Source organism: Jaculus jaculus, chromosome X (genome assembly GCF_020740685.1).
Source record: "Jaculus jaculus isolate mJacJac1 chromosome X, mJacJac1.mat.Y.cur, whole genome shotgun sequence".
NCBI classification, from domain to species: Eukaryota; Metazoa; Chordata; class Mammalia; order Rodentia; family Dipodidae; genus Jaculus; species Jaculus jaculus.
Window position 1 is genome coordinate 6,564,082 of NC_059125.1, and position 26,497 is coordinate 6,590,578.

General features: G+C 42.9%; 1 protein-coding gene across 6 annotated transcripts in view; it reads left to right on the forward strand.

Annotated features, from left to right (window-relative positions):
- Positions 1-26,497, forward strand: part of Ctps2 (CTP synthase 2) — a 152,307-nt gene that overhangs the window by 82,628 nt on the left and 43,182 nt on the right. For all 6 annotated transcript variants that reach the window (XM_045140950.1, XM_045140951.1, XM_045140953.1 and 3 more), the window contains one exon: positions 10,558-10,654. In XM_045140950.1, coding sequence (XP_044996885.1) covers positions 10,558-10,654 — 97 coding nt within the window. The remainder of the gene's footprint in view (positions 1-10,557; positions 10,655-26,497) is intronic.

The window sequence follows — 26,497 nt, forward strand, 5'->3', positions numbered from 1 at the left end:
GAATCTTCCCAATTATTGAAATAGCATCTATCAGCTTAGATTATTATTACCTGGAAGCTGAAATTGATGGGGTTGTAGTTGTATTTAATAAGTCTATATTGAAATGAGTTAGTAATTATGTAATTCTAATATCAGTAGATTTTATGACATAAAACATGTTCTGTGTCTGTGTGTCTGTGACTATGTGTCGGTGTGCATGTGGATGCGAGAGGTCACCCTTGGGTGTGTCCTTGCCTTACGTCTTGTCTGAGGCAGGGTCTCATTTTTTTTTTTTGAGGTAGAGTTTCACTGTAGTCCAGGCTGACCTGGAATGCACTGTGTATCCTCAGGGTAGCCTAGAACTCATGGTGATCCTCTCACCTCTGCCTCCTGAGTGCTGGGATTTAAAGGCATGCGCCACCATGCCTGGCTCTTGGTTCTTTTTGAGGTAGTTTTCACTGTAGCTCAAGCTGACCTGGAATTCACTATGTAGTCTCAGGGTGGCCTCAAACTCACAGTGATCCTCCCACCTCTGCCTCCCAAGTGCTGGGATTAAAGGCACGTATCATCATGCTTGGCTTTTTTTGTTTTTGTTTTTGTTTTTTTTTTGAGGTAGTTTTCACTCTAGCTCAGTCTGGTCTTCAACTCACATGCACCACCCCACCTAGCTTGATGGGTCTCTCATTTTTCACTTTTGCATTTGCCAGGCTAACTGGCCCATGAGCTTCTGGGGAATTCTCCTATCTCCCTGGTTTCCTTTTTTTTTTTTTTTTAATGTGTGTTCTAGAGATCTGAATTTTGGTACTCATGTTTGCCCAGCTAGAACTTTATCCACTGAGCCATCTCCCTAGCCTGACACAGATACCACATAACTCATATCATGTGCCATATATGATGTGTATGTGTGTAAAAAACATAGTATACATTCTGGGAAGTGATTTTGAAGTAATATTGGTTAACAGTTTTTCTTAAAAAATTATTTACTTATTTGAGAGAGAGACAGAGAGAGAGAAAGAAAGAGAGAAATAAATAAAGAAATAAAGCAAGAAAGCAAGCAAGCAAGCAAGAAAGGGTGCACCAGGACCTCTAGCCACTGCAGACAAACTCCAGACACACGCACTATCATATGCATCTGTCTTATGTGGGTACTGGGGAATCTAAACAGGGTCCTTAGGCTTTTCTGGCAAGTGCCTTACCTGCTAAACCATCTCTCCAGCCCTATTTAAAAAATATTTTATTTTTATTTATTTATTTATTTGACAGAGAAAAAGAGTGAGAATGGGCGTGCAGGGCATCCAGCCACTGCAAACGAACTCCAGACATATGCGCCCCCTTGCGCATCTGGCTAATATGGGTCTTGGAGAATTGAACTTGGGTTCTTTGGCTTTGCAGGCAAACGCCTTAACCGCTAAGCCATTCCACCAGCCCATCCAGCCCTATTTTTTTAAACTATTTTATTCATTTAGGCTAACAGTCTCTTAGATTACACATTTATCATTTCAAGGAAGACAATTAAACAGAGCTCAGGTCTGCTTGTGAGAACTTATGTGTGCAGCAAATGCTAACAACTCAAAAACGAATCCATGGTTCTTAGAGTTTTGTGTGCTTATCTCCTCCTATAACATCTCTCATGCTTTCATTTCTCTGGATCCATATACACAGAAACCTGAGGATAACCCTGTAGTCAGAAACACAAAATCCACTGACAGATATTCTCATGAAACATTAACTAAAAATATATGGAGACATGCGATAAATGCAGGGCGTGTCCACAAGAGTGCATTTGGAAATGAGAGAAGGGGCAGAATGACAAATACTGGGTTGGTAATGGAAAAATGGAAAGGCAAAGGTTATTTATCACCTTGCTGTTCAATTGCTTGATCTTTGGACAGACTTAATTTTTTTTTTCTCAGAAAAACCAAGAGCTCTAGGCACCACAGGCTTCTGTGACCATGTCATTCTGCTCAAAGTCACTAGTAGGAGTGCCTGAAAAAAAAACATCTCTTTGGGCTGGGGGTTCAGCTCAGTCAAGCATATACTGGGCCCTGTATATCCCCTAGCACTGTCTAAACCAAGTGTGGGTAGTGGACATCTATAATCCCAGCACTAAGAAGGTAGTGGCAGGACAATCAGGGATTCAAGGTCATCTTTGGCTATGTAGGGAATTCAGGACCAGCCTGAGGTGCATGAGGCCCTGCCTGAAAGAAAGCAAGGAAGGAAGGAAAGGAGGAAAGGAGGGAGGGAAAAAAATCACACCTGGGCATGGTGGTGCATGCTTTTGATCCTAGTACTTGGGACATTGAGGTAGGAAGATTGCCATAGATTTGAGGCCTTCTGCCATGTTTAGGACACAGCAAGAAGGCTCCCCAGGAGCCTCAACTTAATCATATCTATAAAGTCATGTTATATAAGGTCACAGGTCCTTAGCTCCCAAGAACTAGAATGTGAACATCTTTGGGGGATACTGAAAATGAATCAGCAATACGTAGACTGTTGGGCAGGGTGAACATATTAATTGTGGGGAAAAAAGAGAACTGGAGAGTGCCCTCAAATCATGGTCTTTTGTGATAAAGTAGGGAGAAGGTCTCCTCACAAAAGTAGTGAAGAGGGCTGGGGAGATGGTTAAGTAGTTAAAGACACTTGCTTGCAAAGCCTGCTGGCCTGGGTTTGATTTCCCAGTACCCATGTAAAGCTGGATGCACAAAGTAGTATCTCTCTTTCTCCTCCCCTCCTTTCTCTCCTTACAAATAAATTTTTAAAAAATTATAAAAAAGAAAATGAACTCTGGGCGATCCTCCTACCTCTGCCTCCCGAGTGCTGGGATTCAAGACATGCGCCGCCACACCTGGCTTATCTTTTTAAAAAATATTTATTGTTGGTTTGAAAGAAGGAGAGAAGCCAGGCATAGTGGCGCACGTCTTGAATCCCAGCACTCGGGAGGCAGAGGTAGGAGGATCGCCATAAGCTCGAGGTCACCCTGAAACTACATAGTGAATTCTAGGTCAGCCTGGACTAGAGTGAAATCCTGCCATGTAAAACCAAAATAATAATAATAAAAATAAATAAGAAGGAAAGAAAAGAAAAAAAAAAAGTAGTGAGAGGCAATTTGTGAAGAGAGGGAAGTGGAGAAACCTTTGACATTAGACCCATGTAGCTGAGGTAGAAATGACAAGATAGAGTCCATGAGAAAAGCCCAGCTATACTGGGGTGATGAACAAGGTGAGACCTCAGGGACACCCTTGAGCAACTGGACTGGGGATATGGCTCAGAGGTAGGCTTGCCTATCATCTGTGAGGTCATTTGTTTAATTTCTATCATTTCTAAAAGAAAAATGACTTGGGGTTGGAGAGATAGTTCAGCAGTTAAGGCACTTGCCTGCAAAGCCTAATGACCCTGGTTCAACTTCCCAGTAGTCACATGAAGCTAGATGCACAACTTGGCACAGGTATCTGAAGTTCGTTTGCAGAGGCTGGAGTCCCTGGCATGCCCATTCTCTCTGTCTCTCTTTTCTCTATCTCTCTGCTTTGGATGGCTTAGTGGTTAAGGCACTTGCTTGCAAAGCCTAAGGACCCAGGTTCATTTTTCCAGGTCCCACATAAGCCCAGATGCACAACGTAGCACATGCGTCTGGAGTATGTTTGCAGTGGCTAGAGGCCCTGGCATGCCCATTCGTAAAAAAAAAAAAAAAAAAAGCCGGGCATGGTCATGCACGCCTTTAATCCTAGCACTTGAGAAGCAGAAGTAGGAGGATTTCAGTGAGTTTGAGGCCAGAGTGAGACCCTACCTCGAAAAACCAAAAAATAAAAATAAAAAATAAAGCTGGACGTGGTGGCGCATGCCTTTAATCCCAGCACTTGGCAGGCAGAGGTAGGAGGATCGCAGTGAGTTTGAGGCCACTCTAAGACTACATAGTGAGTTCCAGGTCAGCGTGGACTAGAGTGAGACCCTACCTTGAAAAACAAAACAAAAAAATAAAAGAAAAGAAAAAAAATAAAAACATCAAGAAAGATTGAAAATGGTTTGCTGGTGTTTTTCCAGGTAAAATACCCAAAGATAGAGAACAGCTTCCTAGGACCCAGTCAAGTAGGCCCCATATTCACATTAGGAAAATCCATCCATGATTGATAAGGGAATCTAACTTCCTTACACATGGTTGTTTAAGACACCTGGGTCACCTTAGAAGGACTTGAACCCATTATACTTTTATCATGGGTTGCAGAAAACATCAGTGAAGTTTAATTAGTGCCACAGTTGTCCTTATGTGGTGCTTTTATGTCTTCCAAAGATTTATTACTTATTGATCCTTTTTGTTTCTCTTATGCTAAATGGCTCAGTTCCAAGAAAGGGTAGTTCTGAGGATCAGGCCACAACCAGTATTTTGTACAAATTAAAGGGACCAAGACAATTGCTTTGCAATGGAAGAAGCATTTTCCTTTCTGATTTAAAATCTGTGGTATTTTAAAATGTTAGGAATAAATTTAAATATTTAATTTTTATGTATTTGACAGAGAAAGAAGGAGGGAGGGAGAGAGAGAGAGAGAATGGGCACACCAGGGCCTCCAGCCACTGCAACCGAACTGTGGACATGTGTGTCCCCTTGTGCATCTGGCTAACATGGGTCCTGGGGAATCAAACCTGGGTCCTTAGGCTTTGAAGGCAAGCACCTTAACCACTAAGCCATCTCTCCAGCCTATCTTTTATTATTTTTTAAATATTTTATTGTTATTTATTTATTTGACAGAGAAAGAGGGAGGGAGAGACAGAATGAATGAGAATGGGCACACCAGGGCCTCCAGCCACTGCAACCGAACTGTGGACACGTGTGTCCCCTTGTGCATCTGGCTAACATGGGTCCTGGAGAATCAAACCTGGGCCCTTTGGCTTTGTAGGCAAACACCTTAACCACTAAACTATCCCTCCAGCCCTATTGGGAATAAATTTAAAGCACACTTCAGGTTCTTTGATCACCTGACAATGATTTAAAAGGTATATTTTGGGCTGGAGAGATGGCTTAGCAGTTCAGCACTTATCTGTGAAGCCTAATGACTCCAGTTCGAGGCTCGATTCCCCAGGACCCTTGTAAGCCAGATGCATATGGTGGCACATGCATCTGGAGTTCCTTTGCAGTGGCTGGAGGTCCTGGTGTGCCCATTCTGTCTGCCTCTTTCTTCTTTCTTTGTTGCTCTCAAATAAATGAATAAACAAACAAAAATAAACAAACAATTTAAAAAGGTATGTTTTCAAACCGTGACATGCTCTTGTCTTTTTTTTTTTTTCCCCCAAACCAGGTTGTTTATAACTTGATGTGCCATCAGCCACCATCTTTTCAGCTTGTCCTGTTGTCTGATAACTGTCAGGCCTGAGCAGAAAGTCATCATGCTCTTTGTCCATCTTGTCCCAACCTTTCCCTTCCAGAACGGATCCCACAGGCTTGTGCCCAGTCTGCGGTGTTTTGTGTGTGTGATCCCTTCCTCCCTGGTGACTTTTCTCCCAGTCCCTCTCCCTTTCCTGCTGCTCAGAACATCATGTGGAGTTGGAGACCTCTTCTCTTGCTTCCCATCTTTTCTCCAATAACTTGCCCTTCTCCACTGTTTCCTGTGTTGGCGCGCTCAATCAGAGAATCACTGTGGCAGTTACACCTTGGGGTTTCTTCCTTTGCTAGCATTTCAGAAGGAGGTCCTAGTTGTTATTATTTTTGAATTCTTCCTGGTCAATGTGTGTTGATACTCTTGTGTAAGGCCTTAGTAATACATTTTACTCTTTGTGCCTTAGATTTGTATTTTCATTAAATGAATACTATGGACAAAGCCAATATTTCTAAAAGGTCTATAATGATAGAAAACAAAACAGCAGTCTTCATCCCCCTTCTGCCACCTTTCTAGCTCTTTCCTCTGTTATTTGTCTTTCGGTTTCTAAATAGCATTGCCATAGTGCTCTTTTGGGTGTTTTCAGTTTTCCCTGTGTTAGAGGAGAGTTTAATGGCCTTGTGGCCACTGCATTGTTTTTTTTTTTTTTTTTTTTTTTTCTGCCTCACCTCCTGACTTTAGTTTTGGAATTACATTTTAATTTGGAGGTGCTTGCCAATTTTATCCCAAATAGCAGAAAGATATGCCCCCCCCCCTTTATCTGAGACAAGGTCTTGCTATGAAGGCCAGAACTGCTCTTGAACTTATGTTGAATCCCTGCCTCAGTGCTTTTGAGTGCTGGGATCACAGGCATGTACCTTGAAGGTTTCCTGTTCTTAATTGGGTAATTTTACTCTATTCTCAATGGTCCAGACCAGAACATTGCTTGAATACAAAACTTGCTGATTACTTAACAAATTACCACCAGAGAGATCTTTTTGTATGTAGTTGGACTGAGTAAAGAATCATTGTAGGGCTGGAGAGATGGCTTAGCGGTTAAGCGCTTGCCTGTGAAGCCTAAGGACCCTGGTTCGAGGCTCGGTTCCCCAGGTCCCACGTTAGCCAGATGCACAAGGGGGCGCACGCGTCTGGAGTTCGTTTGCAGAGGCTGGAAGCCCTGGCGCACCCATTCTCTCTCTCTCCCTCTATGTCTTTCTCTCTGTGTCTGTCACTCTCAAAAAAAAAAATAAATAAATAAAAGAATCATTGTACACTTCTAACAAGAAACCAGGGGAGGGAACTGGGGAAATGGCTTAGCGGTTACAGCATTGGCCTGCGAAGCCTAAGAACCCGGGTTCTATTCCCCAGGACCCACGTAAGCCAGAGGCACAAGGGGGCACATGTGTCTGTAGTGTGTATGTAGTAGCTTGAGGCCCTGGAGTGTCTATTCTCTCTTTCTCTTTCATAAAAAAAAAAAAAAAAGAAACCAGGGGAGTTTATTGTCATGATCTGCCTAGACAGTTCAGGTTTCTGAACTTAAATGGAACTTAGCTGGAAGTTGAGCCTCTGAATGCACTTAAACTTTTTTGTTTTGCATGTACTGTTTGTGTGCGTGTGTTTGTAGAGGCCAGAGGTTGAACCTAGAGCTCATCAGTTTTGCTAGACTAGCTAGCCAGCAAGTCCTAGGGATCTGCCTGTCAGTACCTACCCAGCACCATGATTACAGACAGGTGCCATGACTCTTGGCTTTTTTCATTGTTGCTGTTGCACATATGTATGTTCATATGTGTGTGAGAGCATGTGTGTCGAAATCTAGTGTCTTCCTCTATTGCTCCCTATTCTTTATTTCAAATTTTTTTATTAACAACTTCCATGAAAATTAAAAAATTAAGAAATTAAAAATTAAAAAATTATCCCATGGTAATACCTTCCCTCCCCCCACTTTCCCATTTGAAACTCAATTCTCCCCATCTCAGTCAGCCTCTCTTTTATTTTGATGTCATGATCTTTTCCTTCTATTATGATGGTCTTATGTAGGTAGTGTCAGACACTGTGAGGTCATGGATATCTAGGCCATTTTGTGTCTGGGGGGAGCACTTTGTAAGGAGTCCTACCCTTCCTTTGGCTCTTACATTCTTTCCACCACCTCTTCCACAATAGACCCTGAGCCTTGGAAGGTGTGACAGAGATTTTGCAGTACTTATCGCTCCCTATTCTTTGAGAAAGGTTCTCTTGCTCAACCCCAAGCCAGCCCACCAATTCAGCCAGTTTATCCAGCCAGCAATCCCCCAGGGATTTCTTCTTCACCTCCCCAGCACTGGGATTACCGGCATGCACCAGGATGTCTGACATTTATGTGGGTGCTAGGGATTTGAACTCAGGTTCTCATGCTTCAATGGCAAACACTTTACTGACTCAGCCATCTCCCCAGCCCCCACACTTAGGATTTATTGTGAATCTCTACCAGGTGGTCCTGGAAGATATGTAGAAGGACTGGGCATGTGTTAGGAGCTGCCCTCGCTCATCTCCAGCAAAACTTAATCTAGCCCTCATTAGCCAACCAAATAAGCTAGGTAATATATGCCAAGGCCAAGAACAGTTCAGAATTATGCACTCCATCCAATGAGGGATGTGATCCAGGTTTTTCTCCACCCTTCTCTTCAGTGACTTTTGGAGCTTGCTTGGGTCACTGGGTTCAGATGGTTCTCAAAGTTCTAGGGCATTGATAAGACCAGACCTTTTCTTAGAAATTCTTACTTCCGGAAGTTCCACTTGTCAAGGAGTCCTGCAGAGCAGTATGTGACATTTAAGATATGGAAGGGGAGGAGGAAGCTTTTTATGAGGGATTCTTTTAGAACAGGTTGACTCACTCTGTTCTAACAACTTAAAAAAAAAGATGAAACAAAATGATGAATCACAGTGAACAGAACTGAGAAAAGAGCCTAGCTACCAGATTAATAAGAATAGAGTTTTCATAAAAGCCACTGATTTCTGAGTTTCTGTGATGTGACCAGAAAGACAAATCTGAAGCTGTTTCGTCGGAGTTAGTTCATTTATTTATTCATTCAGTGCACACAATGTGTCAGATCCATGTGAGACATGGTGGGGAGGCTGTGGCAACAGGAAGCAGTGCTGGTCTACTCTAACTCAGAAACACGCACAGGACAAAACAGAGTGGCAAGGGAGAGCCTGTTCTGTGAGGCTGCAGGGGGTGGCCCTGACTGAGCTATACCATGGCTCCTAGAATTTGGTTAGCTGAGTTGAGGTCTCAGGGTTCAGGAGGGTTTCATTTAGGACAAGTTGATCTGAAGGAACTTGAAGGGGCTTGACATTGAATATGAAGAAAAGGGAGAGGGTATTAGGTTTCTGACTCACAGAATATGCAGGAATGGATATGGATCTCCCTTCCTTCCTCCCTCCCTTCCTCGAGACGGTGAATCACATATTCCAGGTTGGCTTCAATCCTACTATGTAGCCAAGGATGGCCTTGAATTCCTTCTGCTTCTCCTTTCCAAGTGCTGGGATTACTGGCAGGCACTATCACTATCAGCTTGCTGCTGCTTATTTTATTTTTTTGGTTTTTTAAGGGAGGGTCTTACTTTGACCTGGCATTCACTATGTAGTCTGAGGGTGGCCTCGAACTCATGGCGATCCTCCTACCTCTACCTCCTGAGTGCTGGAATTAAAAGCATGTGCCACCATGTCCGGCTCAGCTTGCTTCTTTTTTTTTTAATTTTAATTTTTTGGTTTTTCGAGGTAGGGTCTCACTCTAGCCCAGGCTGACCTGTAATTCACTATGGAGTCTCAGGGTGGCCTCAAACCCACGGCAATCCTCCTGCCTCTTCCTCCCAAGTGCTGGGATTAAAGGCGTGCACCACCATGCCCGGCTATTCAGCTTGCTTCTTTAAAAAAAAATTGCAAGAAAGGAGAAAGAGAGAGAATGAGAATATGCCAGAGTGGGTCTCTTGCCATAGCAAATGACTTCCAGATGTACATGTCACTTTGTGCATCTGGCTTTACATGGGTATTGGGGAATTGAACCCTAACCATCAGGCTTTGCCAGCCTTTAACTGCTGAGCAATCTCCAGCCCCAGCTTTTTTTTTTTAAATTATTTTACTATATGAGAGATTGAGAGAGAGAGGGAGACAGAGAGAATGGGCACACCAGGGCTTTTAGCCATTGCAAACGAACTCCAGACACATGTGCCACTTTGTGCATCTGGCTTACGTGGGTACCAGGGAATCAAATCTGGGTCCTTAGGCTTTGTAGGCAAATGCCTTAACCACTTAGCAATCTCTCTAGTCCCCAGCGTTTTAAAATTTATTTTTATATTGATTTATTGATTTGACAGAGGAAGAGGGAGAGAGAATGGGTGTGCCAGGGCCTCCAGCCACTGCAAATGAACTCCAGACTCATGCACCCTCTTGTGCATCTGGCTAATGTGGGTCCTGGGGAATTGAACCTGGGTCCTTTGGCTTTATAGGCAAATGCCTTAACCATTAAGCCATCCCTCCAGCCCTCCCTCAGCTTTTTTTTAACAAAGGAATTCATATAAAGGTCTTATATAAATAGATACTTTAGAATATCTTTCTACAAGAACTGACACTTAACTTATGGACAATTTTTAAGGAGTGCATTGGACAGTGGGAAGAAGGTTATGGTGGAAGAAATTTAAATACCAAAGTAGGAGACTTCAGAAATCTAAAACTTGAATCATGACCATGTCTGTAAGTGAAAGGTCATATAGTGGCTCCTACTAAAATTTATTCCTACCTTCTTTCCTTCCCTCCCTTCCTTCCATTTTTGAGATAAGGTCTCATGAACCTTGAACTTGGTATTTAGCTTAGTATATCCTACAACCATCCTTCTGTCCTTGCCTTCTAAATGTTGAGATTATAGATGTGTAACACCACGTCCAGTTTATTTGAGGCTGAGTGTTGAACTGAGGGCTTTTTGCATGCTAGGCAAGCAATCTACCACTGAGACACATCCACAGACCCCTGATAAGTATTTTGACAAACGATTTGAATTTGAAGCAGAGATAGGAGGCTTGTACAATGTGAGGCAGGTGTGACACATGACTACTTTCGCAGTAACACTGGGAAAGCTGACCCAACATTGTACTGCAGGGAATGTTCTCACTCAGTGATCATTCTTGTAAAAGGAACGCTAGATATTTGGGAAGTTACATTTTCCTGAGATGATAAAAGCTAACTTGTTTTGTTTTTGAAGGTGATCGACATGCCAGAACATAACCCTGGCAACCTAGGAGGGACCATGAGACTGGGACTAAGAAGAACTGTTTTCGTAACGGAAAATTCCTTACTGAGTAAGTTTCTCCATCTTGAGCTTTTATTTTGTAAGACACCAGGGGTTGTTGATGGTCAGGCCTGACCCTTACAGAAGATTCTGATACTTCACCTCTCACATGTTCCCCTGCTCTCACCCATTACTGGAGGCATTGTTGACCCTGGGAAGGATTCCTTGTGGGCTGGCAGATCTTGGTCACACACAAGGTGAATACTATTTGTATTTTTGTATGCGTGTGTGCACACCCACACATGTGTGGATGTCAGAGGAGTTGTCTGTGCTTAACACTGAACTAAGATTCTCTTGTTGCTACAAAAGAGTCAGACTTTTGAGTGACTTTATGTGGGTTGGGAAATTGAACCAAGATTGGTAGTCTTTTTGTAAGCAACACCTTTAACCACTGAGCCATCTCTCCAGCCCTCATATTTATTTGCAAAACAACAACAAAAAGAACATTAGAAAAATTTCTTCATAAGCTGGGTATAGTGGCACATACCTTTAATCCCAGCACTCAGGAGGCAGAGGTAGGAGGATCACCAAGTGTTCGAGGCCACCCTGAGACTGCTACATAGTGAATTCCAGGTCAGCCTGAGCTCGAGTGAGACCCTATCTCAAAAAAAAAAAAAAACAAAAACAAAAAATAAGAATTAAAAAAAAGAAAAATATCTTCCTAACTGAAGAAGGAGTAAGATCAGGAATATGAATATCTCTTTGGGGCTAGTGAGATGGCTTAGTGGTTAAAGTGATTGCCTGCAAAGCCTGAGGACCCAGGTTTGATTCTCCAGGACCCATGTAAGCCAGATGCACAAGATGGTGCATGTAGCTAGAGGCCCTGGAGCTCCCAGTTTCCTTCCCTCCCTCAAAAATAAAGAGATATGAATATCTCAAGGATGAATATAAAACTTGAGGGGAACATACTACTTCCTAGCAAGAATAAAATTTGAAAAGGAAAAGTTCCAAAGTGAATACATTTCCCTTCTTTCTCTGTGCAAGAAGCCATTATTCTCTAACATTTTTCTTTACAAGCGTAAGTCTTTTTTCTCCTTATGGGCATTAGTGATCCTTTGGCTTCCTGGTGTTTTCAAGTATTTTGAAACTTTGTTCATGTAATTGTCTAAGTGACAGGAAATGATAAGTGAAACATATATTTAAAATTTTGTGCTGTAAAAGATTCAGTGGTAATTGTATGAAGCTTTTATGAATACAGCATTTTCCTCAGCATTGATGGAAATAAGACTGATTTAAGATTTATTTTTCTTTACAGCAAATATAAAAACTAATGTTGATTATTTTTGTGTCTTAAACACAGTACCAAAGGGGTGGGATATTTATGGAGATATAAATTACATACCATACAATTCATCTGTTAAGTGTCCAGCTCACTGGTTTGTATTGCATTCATAGTGTTGTCCAATAACCACTATAGCCACTTGCAATTTTTTCCTGGATTTTTTTTTTTTTTTTTGGCTTTTGCTCCCCTAGCCTGCTTTGGCGTGGTTCCTACGGCACCATCTTAACCGGAAGCCCACTTAAAATTTTTATTTATTTGTTTGCACATCAGTGTATGTTTGGACATACCAGGGGTCTTGCTACTGCAAACACACTTAAAACTCATAGGCCACTTTGCGTCTGGCTTTATGTGGATGCTGGGGAATAGAACCCAGGCTGGCAGGGTTTGTACGTAAGTGTCTTTAACCACAGAGCCATCTCTCTAGCCCCCATTATTTTTCTGTGGCAAGGTTTCATTCTCACAGACTCAAAGCCATCCTCTTATCTCAGTCCCCCAGGTGCTAGGATTAAAGGCATGAGCCACCATTTCCAGCCTTACAGTCAATTTTAAACATTTCATTGCCCCCAATAGAAACTGTACTCTTTTTGTTTTCTTTTATTTTGTTTTCATTTGTTTATTATTTATTTTTAAATGTTTCTTCTTATTATTATTATTAACAACTCTTCCGTATGGATATGTTATATGTTGGTACCCTCTTTTCCCTTGTCCCTGCCTCCATGCTGTTCCTGATAATCAGCCAAAGCCTGTAGGTACTGCTAGAGATAATTCCTGAACTACCAGAGTGATTATAATTTTTATACTCAAGACAATCAATTCCTGTTATCTTATGTCACCTGTTAATTCCTTAAGGGTTATGAAAACTGAATTCACTTTTTCTGGGTTCAAAAGTATAGATATAAATTGATTTAGACAAAGATGGTAGTGGTTATTATGTATCCCCGGAAGCTTGTTCTGTCCTATTCTGGATGTGTGCTGTCTTCACCTGCAAAGCTTTTGTTTTAAAGGGCTTTAAATAAAAGGACTAATGATAGTGTGTTGAATTGTCAAAGTTCTCATCAGTTACTTTTCTAAACTGTTTACCTATGACCTCTTAAGTTTGTTTGTCTTTTTTTTTTTAAATCTGTGGTCTTTTAAAAACTTGAATATGTTTAGTTTTTACATAATGTTTTAAAAATATTTTTATTTATTTGAGAGAAATAAAGAGAGTGAAAGAGAAAGAGAAAGGCAGAGAGTATGGGCACACCAGGGCCTCTTGCCACTGCAAATGAACTCTGGACACACGCACTACTTTGTACATCTGGCTTTACAGGGGCATTGGGAAATCAAACAGCAGTCTGGAAGGCTTTGCAAGCAAACACCTTTAACTACTGACCCATTTCCCCCCATGGTTTCCCCCCCCCATAGTATTTTATTGTAGCATGACTTTTTTCATGTATCTGGTCTTCACATCTTATATATTTGGGCATGTAACATGTGCATGTACATACTTATGCACATTTTTCTTTCCTATCTTTTTTCCAACATTTGAATTTTTATTTTATTTTTATTTATTAGACAGAGAGAGAGAGAGAGAGAGAATGGGTACTCCAGGGCCTCTAGCAACTGCAAATGATCTCCAGATGCATGCACCACGTTGTGCATGTGGCTTATGTGGGTACTGGTACTGCAGGCAAGTGCCTTAATTGCTAAGTCATCTCTCCAGCCCCTCCCTTCCTTCTTTTTTTTTTTTTTTGAGGTAGGGTCTCACTTTAGCCAACCTGGAATTCACTGTGTAGTCTTAGGGTGGCCTCGAACTCACAGCAATCCACCTACCCCTGCCTCCCGAGTGCTGGGATTAAAGGTGTGCACCACCATGCCTGGCTAGGTCCTTTCCTTATTTTTAGAGTGGGTCTTTCTTCACTGCTCAGGCTGGTGTAGAATTCCTGGCTCAAATGATCCAACTGTCTCAGTCTCCTGAGTAACTAAGACTATAGGTGTACACCACCTTCGTAGCCCTAAGTATAGTATCTGACTGAGTTAAAGAACCTTGACTTGCTAATTCATTTCCTACTGATAGACATTTCAGCTTGGTTCTGGCATTTTGTTAGGAAAATGCTGATTCCATCATGTTGACATGTTTCCTTAGGTAGGTTTCCAGGAGTTGGATTATTAGGTCCAAGGGTATGCACACTTTATGACTGATAATTCTGCCAGATTGTTTGAAAACAGGGGTGAGTCAGTTCATGATGACCTGAACTGCGCTGCTGTCCCTCATTCCCCAGTGTTCTGCTTGCTTGTTCTGTTAGCAAGAACAAAAGGAGCACTTTGCTGTTGCATTTGAATTTTTTCATCTGCACAGTGACATTTTCTTCCCTCCAAATGTTGATATGCTTGTGGGAAGCCCGCTTGGGTTTCAGGTGTCCTGAACAGGAAGAGGTCTACCTGCTTCAAGCCCATTAGTTAAATGACATAAAGCAGAAGTTGGTAAACTTTTCCAACAAAGTGCCAGCCATTGCAGTGTAAAAGTATCCATAGGCAAACATGTAAATGAATGAGCATGGCTGTGTTTCAATAAAACTTATTTGAAGCTGGGCATGGTGGTGCATGCCTTTACCGAGACAGAGGTAGGAAGATCACTGTGAGTTCAAGGCCATCATGAGACTACATAATGAATTCTAGGTCAGCCTGGGCTAGAATGAAACCCTACCTAGAAAAACAAAAACAAAAACAAGTGAAACAACAACAACAAAAACAACTTATTTGGTGGGTACTGAAGTTTAGTTTTGTATAACTTGCCAAGTTGTTTAAATTTTCTCAGCCATTTGGAATATGAAAATCTTTCCTAGTTTGAGGACCAAACCAAAACAGGGATCATCTTTGGAGATGGACTGGGACAAAATTTTGGCATGAATAGGAACCAGTATATCGTAGAGAGAGGGAGGAAAGATAACATCTCCTTACTTTATATGCTAGTGTAACTCTCCTTTTGATCCAGAGGCTTTCTTTTTTGGCTGAGGAAGTGGATTACTGAGAGTTGAAGGGGTACCCAGTGGGTTAGGAGAGTCAGGTCTTGTGGCACTATTCCCACGTTAGCCTCTGGCCTTCTACCCAGGCATACCTCTCTGGCCCACTGTTAAAATTACTATCTAAGCCATGCGTGGTGGCTCACACCTTTAATCTCAGCACTGGGGAGGCTGTAGTAGGAGGCTTGCCATGAGTTCAAGGCCAGCATACACAGTAAGTTCTAGGTCAGCCTGGGCTAGAGTGAGACCCTGACTCAAAAAAGTTACTCTCTAAAATATAGTTTTATTTTTGTTTTGGCACTTGAACTCTGAACCCTGTCTATGAGAAGCAGACAGTCTATACCACTAAGGTGTGTCTCAATCCTCTTTTCATTTTTTTGGTTGTTTATTTATTGGACACGTGGGTTCATTTTTACTTTTTATTTTATTTTATTTTATTTTTTTATGAGAGAGGAAGGGGGGGGGGGGAGAATGGGCACACTAGGGCCTCTGGCCACGACAAACAAACTCCAGACACATGTGTCACCATGTGCATCTGGCTTACATGGGTTCTGGTGAATTGATCCTGGGTCTTAACCTTCACAGGCAAGCACTAAGCCATCTCTCCAGCCCCTACTTCAATTCTTTTTTTTTAATATATTTTATTTATTTATTTATTTGAGAGCGACAGACACAGAGAGAAAGACAGATAGAGGGAGAGAGAGAGAATGGGCGCGCCAGGGCTTCCAGCCTCTGCAAACGAACTCCAGACGCGTGCGCCCCCTTGTGCATCTGGCTAACGTGGGACCTGGGGATCCGAGCCTCGAACCGGGGTCCTTAGGCTTCACAGGCAAGCGCTTAACTGCTAAGCCATCTCTCCAGCCCTTCAATTCTTTATTGATATACATACTTAGTTACAGTTAACACTCTCTATCCTATGTCCCATCTGCCTTTTATATTTTGAGACAGGATGCTACTAAGTTGCTCTGGTTGACTCAAACTCATTCATAGCCTGGATAAACTTTGAACCTGCCATCCTTCTCCCTCAGTCTCTGGAATAGCTGGGTTACAGGCCTGTGACACAAGAACTAGCTTCCAAAATGTGTCTCTCTCTCTTTTTAAGATTTTTGAGGTAGGGTCTCACTCTAGCCCAGGCTGACCTGGAATTCACTATATAGCCTTAGGGTGGCCTTTACCTGCAAATCCAAAGGATCCTGTTTCGACTCTCCAGGACCCACTTAAGCCAGATGCACAAGGGGGCGCATGCATCTGGAGTTCATTTGCAGTGGCTGGAGGCCCTGGTGCTCCCATTCTCTCTCTGTCTCTGCCTCTTTCTCTCTCTCTCTCTCAAATAAATAAATAAATAAAATATATTTAAAAAGCACATTTTCTTTGGGAAGTTAGATGATGGGACTTCAACTCTGTAGAGCAGCACTATGAGGTAATTGATCAGTACATTGGAGAACTTGAAATGTATGCAGGGCTGAGGAGATAACTCAGTGGGTAAAAAGTACTTGCTTTGCAAGTACGAGGACTTGAGTTTGATCTCCAATACCCACGTAAGATACCAGGTAAGGTGATGTACACTTACAATCCCAGTGCTGCAAAGGCAGAGACAGAAGGATGAACCTTGGGGTTGCTGGCCAGCTAGTCTAGCCTAACTGATGAGCTCTTGGCCAATGAGAGAGAGAATCTCAAAGGAGGTAGATGGTACTCCTGAAGATGACAGTTGAGCTTGTCCTGTGGTCTGCACACACATGCTCCTGTGTGTACATACGCCCTCCTGCGTGTGTTCCCCCATACTCACGCACCCCCAACAACAAAAGTATGAAATAGGGTGTCTTGAAGAGCAAGAAGTCTAGGAAGAGGTGTGACTGGGCATGGGATTGGCTGGGTTTACGTGAGAGGGGCACTGTAGATGCACTGAGGAACATTTTGCTTGTGGCTCTCAATTGAACGCAAGACTTGAAAACATGCTAAAGCACAAAGAAATGCTCGGAGCTCACTCGGGAGGGGTGACAACTTGATAGGTAGTGTTTTACAGACCCTGGCTTTACTTTGTTAGGTGAATCTCTGACACACTGCCAAGACATCCAGGAAGGGAAGTGTTACAGTTATCTTTTCGTTGCTGGGACAAAACACCCAACCAAAAGGATTTATTTTGGCTTACAGTCTTGAGGGCAAGCTTCATGATGGCAGGGGAAAGTATAACATGAGCAGAGGCTGGACACCACCTCCTGCCACAGCAGGTGGAGAACAGCAGCAAGAGAGTGAGCTGAACTCTGGCAAGGGGGAGCTGGCTATAACACCCAAAGCCCACCTCCAGAAATATACCTCCTCCAGCAAGGCTTTGCCTCCCAAACTGTTACCTTCTGGGGAAGAAGCATTCAAAAGACATGAGGTATGGAGGAACATCGTATTCAAACTACTACAGGAAGCAACTCTAATGTGTTGAGCATAGTTTCTAACTAAATGCTACTTCCTAGAAAGAACACATTGTCTGGACCATTCATAACTTCTCTATCTAGAAACCAAGTAGGGATGGTAACCAACATCAAGCTAATTTAAATATCCCAGATTTGATGTGCCTTCCAAATTAGCCCACAAATGTTAGTGAGCCCCTCCTTTTAGAATCAGGAGAACCTCCCAGGTTGGAGATCTGCAGAGATCCCCAGAACTGCAGGAGGCATAGCAGGGCCACCCCCAAGCACAGTGCTGGGTTAAGGTCATAAAAGCAACCTATATAGGTGTCCAGCTCAGGTGAGAATGCAGCGTAACATTTTTGAAAGAATTAGAAATTCAGTACTGCCAGTTCCTGTCAGGCAACATAGGAGTGCTAAGACTTGACACAGACAGCTCTTCTGGGTGATGTTGGGAGGAGAGTGAAAGAGTTTAAAGATGCAGGAGGCCAGCCAAGCCATGTGGCTAAAACAGGTGGAAATGGAATGCTTTTAGAAAAGACTTCAGGGCCGGGCATGGTGGTGCATGCTTTTAATCCCAGCACTTGGGAGGCAGAGGTAGGAGGATTGCCATGAGTTTGAGGCCACCCTGAGATTACATAATGAATTCCAGGTCAGCCTCAAAACAAAACAAAACAAAACAAAACAAACAAACCCCAAACCAAAATAAAACAAAACAAAAAAAGACTTCAGGACTGGAGAGATGGCTTAGCAGTTAAGGGGCTTGCCTAAAAAGCCTAAGGACTCAGGTTCAATTCCCCAGTACCCTCATAAGACAGATTCACAAAGGGAGGCATGTGTCTGGAGTTTGTTTGCAGTGGCTGGAGGCCCTGGTGCGCTCATTCTCTCTGTCTCTGCTGCTCTCTCTCTCTCTCTTTCTCTCTCTGATGAAAAGACTTCATTTCTTTTAGGATCCTTCCCTGTTCTTCCTCATTGAAGAAAAGAACTTGATTAAAATGGTTGACATAGCTTTGCTGTAAGAAAAAAGATTTTGTTCTGAAGAACAGGTGCAATGGGCCAATTAGGTATTCATTGAGTCAGTGCCAGTCTTAAGGACCCAGGTAAAATTTGTGACCTTGGCAATACATAGTGGTTAAGCTTCAAATTTGAAAAAGCAGAAAGACATGTTGATATGGAAGAACAAATATTTAGTGGCTAGAGAAATTGTTATTGCTTTTTTTCTCTCTTATCTGAGCATTGATATAGTAAAATAGCTTCTACTTTGAATGTGATTAGATTGCTGTTTTTTTTTTTTTTTTTTTTTTTTAGCCACAAAAATCCTTGGCTGGGTTAATGTGGTGATTTATAAAAGAGTTTAAAAGTCCATGCCATGGTAATCTATCATTGTGCAAAGGCACATATTCAAAAGGAGTACATTGGGGCCTACCGGACTCTACAAAGACACCTCCCACCAAGGGCCTGTTTTTTGCTTCATACCTCTTGTTGGGAAATCCTTTGTTAAAATGTGCTTGTGGATATGGAGACTCATGTAAGGGGCTGAGATATAGCCCCTTTCATCCTAATAGGACATAAGACATTACTCTCCTAACCACCTCACCAGTGGTGATGGAGACATTGTGCTCTCCAGGTGATCCTTGGGTCCCAGCTCTCAGGCACTGGCTATGGATATTTACTTCGTGTCACAATTTCTGCCCCTGAGACACTGGATGAGAACAGTGCCCCCTCCCAGAGCTCTGGGAGCACTGGCTGGATTCCATGCACAAGTACCTAGACCCACACAGAAGTAATTGCTCCAATGGGGCTGTGGGTACTATCATTGGAAAGGGCTTTACAGTATTCACATGCGATCTTGTCACAGTTTGGGCCAAACATCAGTTTGTGAGTTGGCTTTCAGAATAGGGGTCAAAGACGCTTGCTTGAAAAGCCTGCCTGCCTGGGTTTATTTCCCCAGTACCCAGATGCAGAAAGTGGCATGTGACTTGACATTAGTTTGCAGCGGCAAGAAGCCCTGGAGTGTCCACACTCTCCCCTCACAAATAAATATTTTGTTTTAAGAAAAGAGAATGGGGGTACTGGGGAAATAGCTTAGCAGTTATGGCATTTGTCTGTAAGACCTCAGGCCCGGGGTTTGATTCCCCAGGACCCACATAAGCCAGATGCACAAGGGGGCACATGTGTCTGGAGTTCATATGCAGTGGCTAGAGGCTGTGATGGTCCATTCTCTCTTTCTCTCTCATAAATAAAGTATAAAAAAGAGAATGGGGATCAGGGGCTGGCGATATAGCTCATACAAGAAACTCCAGTACTATATAAACTATGTGTGGAGTCCCATGCCTGTAATCCCAGCGTTTGGGGGCATGGAGCCAGTGCTGTTGAGGCAGCCTAGAATATATGAGACCCTGTCTCAGAAATACAAAACAAGCTGGGCATGGTGGCATATGCCTTTAATCCCAACACTTGGGAGGCAGAGGATCACCATGAGTTCAAAGCCACCTTGAGACTACACATTGAATTCAAGGTCAGCCTGGGTTAAAGTGAGACCATACTTAAAAAAAAAAAAAAGAAAAGAAAATAAGAAAAAGAAAAGAAAGTAAGTAACAACAAGAAAGGAGGTCCAAGTTGGACATGGTGGTACATGCTTGTCATCTCAGCACTCAGGCAGAGGCAGGAGGATCACCACAAGTTCCTAGCCAACCAGGGGTACAGAGTGAGACCATGTCTCATAAAAAAAAAAAAAAAAAAAAAAAAAAAAAAGAAGAAGAAGAAAGAGAAAAGAAAAACAAAATAGGGTGTCAGTCAGGATAGGGGTGTAGCTTGGTGGTGGAGTGCTTGCCTGTCATGTGTGAAGCCCTAGGTTTGAGCTTCAGTGCTGGGGAGCAGGGAACACATATCCTTTGTGTTTTCTGCAATTCCTCTCCCTTCCCTTCCCTATGTTCTTACATAAGGGTGAGGGTCTGACTGAGTGGCAGAAGGCTTGCCTAGTATGCACAAGGCCCTGGGTTCCATCCTCACTGAGAGAGAGAGATTGTGGTGGTGGTGGTGGGGGGGAAGAAACTCCACAAGAGAATGAGCTACTACAATGCAGAGTTAAAAAAGCAAGGAGTAAACTATGACGTTTCGTCCCTGAGAAACAGACATGAAAGCAGATCACAAAAATAAACTCAGGAAAAGGGATTTGTTTACACACTATAAAGATATGAGATATGTTTTAAAAACCAAAGGAAAGACATACTAAAATCCAAAAGTAGTAAGGAAAGGAGAAAGCTAGAAGTGGGTCCTGGTGCTGCCCTTTTTAAAGATTCTTTTTCTTTTTCTTTTCTTTTCCTTTTCTTTCGTTTCCCTTCCCTCCCTCCCTCTCTCCCTCCCTTTCTTCTTTTTCGAGGTAGGGTCTCAACTGTAGCCCAGACTGACCTGGAATTCACTATGTAGTCTCAGAGTAGCCTCAAATTCACGAGGATCCTCCTACCTTTGCCTCCCGAGTGCTGGGATTAAAGGTGTGTACCACCACGCCCAGCCTATTATTTTCTTTTTTAATTTTTTAAAATTTAGTATTTTTTTAGAGAGAGAGAGGAGAGAGAAAGAAGCAGATAGAGATAGACACATCAGGGCCTCCAGCCACTGTAAACAAATTACAGACACATGTATCCCCTTGTGCATCTGGCTTACATGGGTCCTGGGCAGTTGAACTTGGGTCCTTGGCTTTGCAGGCGAACGCCTTAATCACTAAGCCATCTGCCCGGCCCCTGTTCTTCTTTTCATGGTGTTGAGGAAGGAGCCCAAGGCTTTGAGTGTGCTAGACAAGTGACCTTTGAGCTATCCCTGAAGTCCTTTTTTTTTTTTGAGACTTAGCCCAGGCTATCTTAGAACTCTCCATTCTCCTGCCTCCACTTCCCAAATGCTGGGATGGCAGGCGTGGCCCACCACACCCAATTCCTGACTGTGTACTTTCTCAGCACCTGCAATGACTCTTTGTGCAGCATTTCAGGTGTTCCTGTCACACCCCTAGGGCCCAATGACCTCTTTGCACCAGAGAAAGGAATCTTAGCAAGGTGGATCTACTCATCCAGGTCACTTGTTAGAAAGTTGCTGAGCTGACTTTTGCCCCCCTCTTGCTAGGGAGTGGCTGGAACTTAGGAAAAACCTGAACTGCCTTCAAAGCTGAAAGCTCACTTTGGCTGATAACCCCCAAACAAGATTCCATAGGTTTTAGGAGCAGTGTATTGTGGGAGGAAAGCTGGGATCTCAAAAAGGGAAGACCTTATCCTCAGCCTTTCAGTAAGTGTTACATTTAAGTGCTATACCACTGAGCTGTAATCCCATCCCAACTTTTTGGAGGGATTTTTTTTTTTTTTTTTTTTTTTTGCTCCAAAAAAGGGCGGGTGAGGGTAGGCACTGCTAAAAAAATTCTGTATGGGATAGAATTTACCCTGCAGCAAATTACAAGGAGATGGTATATTTTGACATAGTATTTTGGTTTCTGAAAACCGTTAAATGTGTTTTTCTCAATTTTTATTAACATCTTCCATGATTATAAAAAATATCCCATGGTAATACCCTCCCTCCCCCCACTTTCCCCTTTGAAATTTCATTCTCCATCATATCCCCTCCCCATCTCAATCAGTCTCTTTTAACTTGATGTCATTATCTTTTCCTCCTCTTATGATGGTCTTGTGTAGGTAGTGTCAGGCACTTTGAGGTCATGGATATCCAGGCCATTTTATGTCTGGAGGGAGCATGTTGTAAGGAGTCCTATCCTTCCTTTGGCTCTTACATTCTTTATGCCACCTCTTCAGCATTAGACCCTGAGACTTGGAAGGTGTGATCGAGATGTTACTCAGTACTCCAGTCACTTCTTTCCAGCACTATGATACCTTCTGAGTCATCCCAAGGTCACTGCCATCTGAAAAGAGAAGATTCTTACCCAAAGTGAGAGTAGCATTAATATAAGGTCAAATATGCACTTTAAATACTTTTTTAAAATTTATTAGAGACAAAGAGGGGGAGAGAGAGAGAGAGAAAGAGAATGGGCATGTCAGGGCCTCTAGCCACTGCAAACAAATGCCAGACTCATGCACCACCTTGTGCATTTGCCTTATGCGGGACCTGGAGAATTGAACCTTTGGCTTTGCAGGCAAACACCTTAACTGTTAAGCCATCTCTACATCCCAAATATTCTTTATTGATATCTTGCCTAGTTTATTTTAAAATTACAGGTCCTAAGACTTCTATCAATCATTTATCTCTAAATCTTAGCTGATACTTCTTAAGCTTTTGTACAGTTAATAGTTTATATATATATATATATATATATATATATATATATATATATATATATATATATATATATATATATATATATATATTTCGAGGTATGGTCTCTTGCTGGTCCAGGCTGACCTGGAATTAATTATGTAGTCTCCGGGTGGCCTCGAACTCACAGAGATCCTCCTACCTCTGCCTCTCAAGTGTGTGCGCCACCACACCTGGCTGTATTGCTTTTTGCTGTTTGTTTGGTTAGTTGGCGCACGAGAGAGAGAGAGAGGAAGAGGGAGAGGGAGAGGGAGACAAGAACAACCTTGGGATGTTTGTCCTCTACTTCCACCTTGCTTGAGACAGGGTGTCCCTTGTGGTTTTGTTTTCCACTTTGTGTGTGTGTGTTGTAGTAACCTTCGTGTTGCCTGCATCAAGCACCTGACCAAAAGCAACTGATGGGAGGAACAGTTTTAAAAGATACATTTATTTTTATTTATTTGAGAGAGATAGAGGAAGGGAGAGAGAGAATGGGCATGCCAGGGCCTCCAGCCACTGCAAACGAACTCCAGATGCATACGGCACCTTATACATATGTCTTATGTGGGTCTTGAGTAATCAATCCTGGGTCCTGTGCCTTAAATGCTAAGCCATCCTTCCAGCACCTGGAAGGAACATTTCTTTTAAAAATATATTTTAGCTTACAGTCTTGAGGGGAAGCTCCATGATGACAGGGACAGCATGGCATAAGCAGAGGTTGGACATCACCTCCTTGCCACAGCAGATGGACAATAGCAGCAGGAGAGTGAGCCAACTTGCACTGGCATACAGGAGGCTAATAAACCTCAAGGTCTGTCCCTAGTGACATACCTCCTTCAGCAAGGCTCCACCTCCCAATTTACCATCATCTGGAAGGCAAGCATTCAGAACATATGAGTTTATGGTGCACCCCCACAGTGTGTCAGTGTAGCTGGCCTGCAACATCTGTCTTTTGGTTCTGCCTACCACTGTCATAAGTACGTTGGACTACAGACACATGTGCCACTTTGTTTCTGGCTTTATGTGGGTGCTAGGGAATTGAACTTGGTCCCCCCCCACAAAAAAGTTATTTTTTTTAATTTGTAATTTTTTTTTCTTAATTTAGGTAGGGTCTCACTCTACCCAGGTTGACCTGGAATTCACTATATACTCTCAGAGTGGCCTTGAACTCACTGTGATCCTCCTATGTCTGCTTCTTGAGTGCCTGGATTAAAGGCATGCCATCATGCCTGGCATTTTTTTTAAAAGCAGGGTCTTACTTTAGCCCTGGATGACCTGGAATTAACTCTAGCTCAGGCTGCCCTCAAGATAATCCTCTGGCCTCAGCCTCCGTAGTGCTTGGATTGTAGGCATGAGCCACCACACCTGACTTGCAAGCAAGTGTTTTTAACTATTCAGCCATCTACCTAGCCATTTTGCTTTTTTTCTTTCCTTTAATCAATTAATTAATTTGTGTGTGTGTGTAATGTGTATATGTGTTGTAAGTAGTATATACTTGCATATGTGCTCATGTAGCATCCACTTGTCTGTAGTGCGGTGAGCTTACCTGTGGTGGCCAGAGTGGAATGTTGCGTGCCCCACTCTATTGCTCTTCTGCCCATTCTCTTGCTTTTTGTTTACAAGCATAGAGAGGGGTGGAGAGAGAGAGAGAGAGAGAGAGAAAGAGAGTGAGAGAGACAATGGGCTTGACAGGGCAACTTGCCATTGCAAACATATTCTAGATGTATGTTCCACTGGCTTTACATGAGTGTTGAGGAGTCAAACTTGAGCCATCAGGCTTTGTAAGCAAACATTATTAAAAATATTTTTTTATTGACAACTTCTATAATTGTAAACAATATTCCATGGTAATACCCTCCCTCCACTTTCCCGTTTGAAACTCCACTCTCCATCATATTCCCTCTCCCTATCACTCTTCTATTTTGATGTCACGATCTTTTCCTCCTCTTATGATGGTCTTGTGTAGTTAGTGTCAGGCACTGTGAGGTCATGGATATCCAGTCCATTTTGTGTCTGAGGGGAGCACGTTGTAAGGAGTCCTATATTTCCTTTGGCTCTTACATTCTTTCCGCCACCTCTTCCGCAATGGACCCTGAGCCACGGAAGTTGCGATTGAGCTATTTCAGTGCTGAACTTTCCTCTGTCACTTCTCAACACCATGGTGAGTCATCCCAAGGTCACTGCCATCTGAAAAGAGAAGGTTCTTTAGCCCAAAGTGAGAGTACCATTAATACATGAGCATGAACGTTAAGAGAAGTGCTTACTGGGCAGTTTGTTGAGCATAGTATATACTTTTAGTCAGACAGCAGCAGATCTTACACTCCTAGGGCTTATGACTACCCCTCTTGTAGATTTTCAGTATGAAGGATATATTCCATTCCATGGAGCAGGCCTCCAGTCCAATTAGAGGGTGGTTGGTTTCCCCCATAACAGACGTGCCACTATTGCACCTCTTGGCTCATTTGGTCTGGCTGGCCAAATATAAGGCTTGTCAGCAAGCATATTTAACCACTGGGTAATCTCTTCAGCCTCCTGCCCATTCTTACTTGAGCCAGAGTCTCTTACTGATCCTGGATCTTGTGTGTGTGTGTGTGTGTGTGTGTGTGTGTGTAAGATTCAGTGATTCTCAGGTCTGTCCCTCTGTGGGACTGTAGTTATAGACATGGGTGGCTACATCCAGATATTTATGTGAGTTCTCAGGATTGAACTTAGGTAGTCTCTCAGGCCTTCTTAGGCCCTTGTGCTTGCACAGCAAGTACTGTTAATCACTGAGCCATCTCTCCAGCCCTGTTTGGGTTTTTGAGACAGGATCTTACTATGTAGCTATGGCTAGCTTTGAATTCACTAATATGTAGACTAGGCTGGCCTTGAACTTGCTGTGATCATTCAGCTTCTGCTTTTCTGAATCTTGAGATTTACAGGGATGTATCAAACCTGGTTTTGTTGCATTTTATTTTGTCTTCCAAACAGAAAACACCAAGATAGGGGCTGGAGGGATGGCTTAGTAGTTAAGGTGCTTGCCTGCGAAGCCAAAGAACCTAGGTTTGATTCCCCAGGTCCCACATAAGCCAGATGCACATGTTGGCACATGCGTCTGGAGTTTGTTTGCAGTGGCTGGAGGTCCTGGCATGCCCATTCTCTCTCTCTCTCTTGTTGTCTGCCTCTTTCCCTATTTTGCTCTCTCAAATAAATAAATAAAATTAAAATTAAAAAATACCAATATAGAAAGGAAAACTCCCCCCACTTGTTTGTGTAGTGCTGGGGCTTGAACCCAGAGCCTTGCACATGCTAGGCAAACATCCCATTACTGAGCTGTGTGCTCAGCTCATCATTTTGTTGTTGAGATTTTTCTCCCTGCCTTGAATCATTACACAGAGTAGGTACTCAATAAATCCATCAAGAGGACCACTCAGAACAGCACGGTCTGTCTACCTCTCCTACATACAGTTCACAGTCAGCAGCATCGATTGTTTCTCTTTGCTACTGAGTGTCCTCTGTTGCTCTTCTGCCTTAATTTCCTGAGACTTGGAGTGGGGGGAGCTGGGGAGATGGCTCAGTGGGTAAGAGCACTTGCTGCATGTTGTGGTTTGAAGGTAAAATGCTGTGCGTTGTAATTGTTAGCACTGTGGATCTCTGAATGTAAAATGTCCCCCATATAGCTTCAAGTGTTTGTGATTAAGCTCCCTATTTCATCCCCACTTGTGTGCTTGGGGGGTAGACCCTTCCTAGAGGACTTCAAGGCCTGACTCGGGGTGGGCCTTGAGCTTTGTTAGTCTAGCCCACTGGTGTTCAGTACTAGCTTGCTCTGGATGCTCTCTCTCTGCCACTGACATATGAAGATGTGAGCCAGTTACCATGCTTTCTCCACCATGATAAAGTTT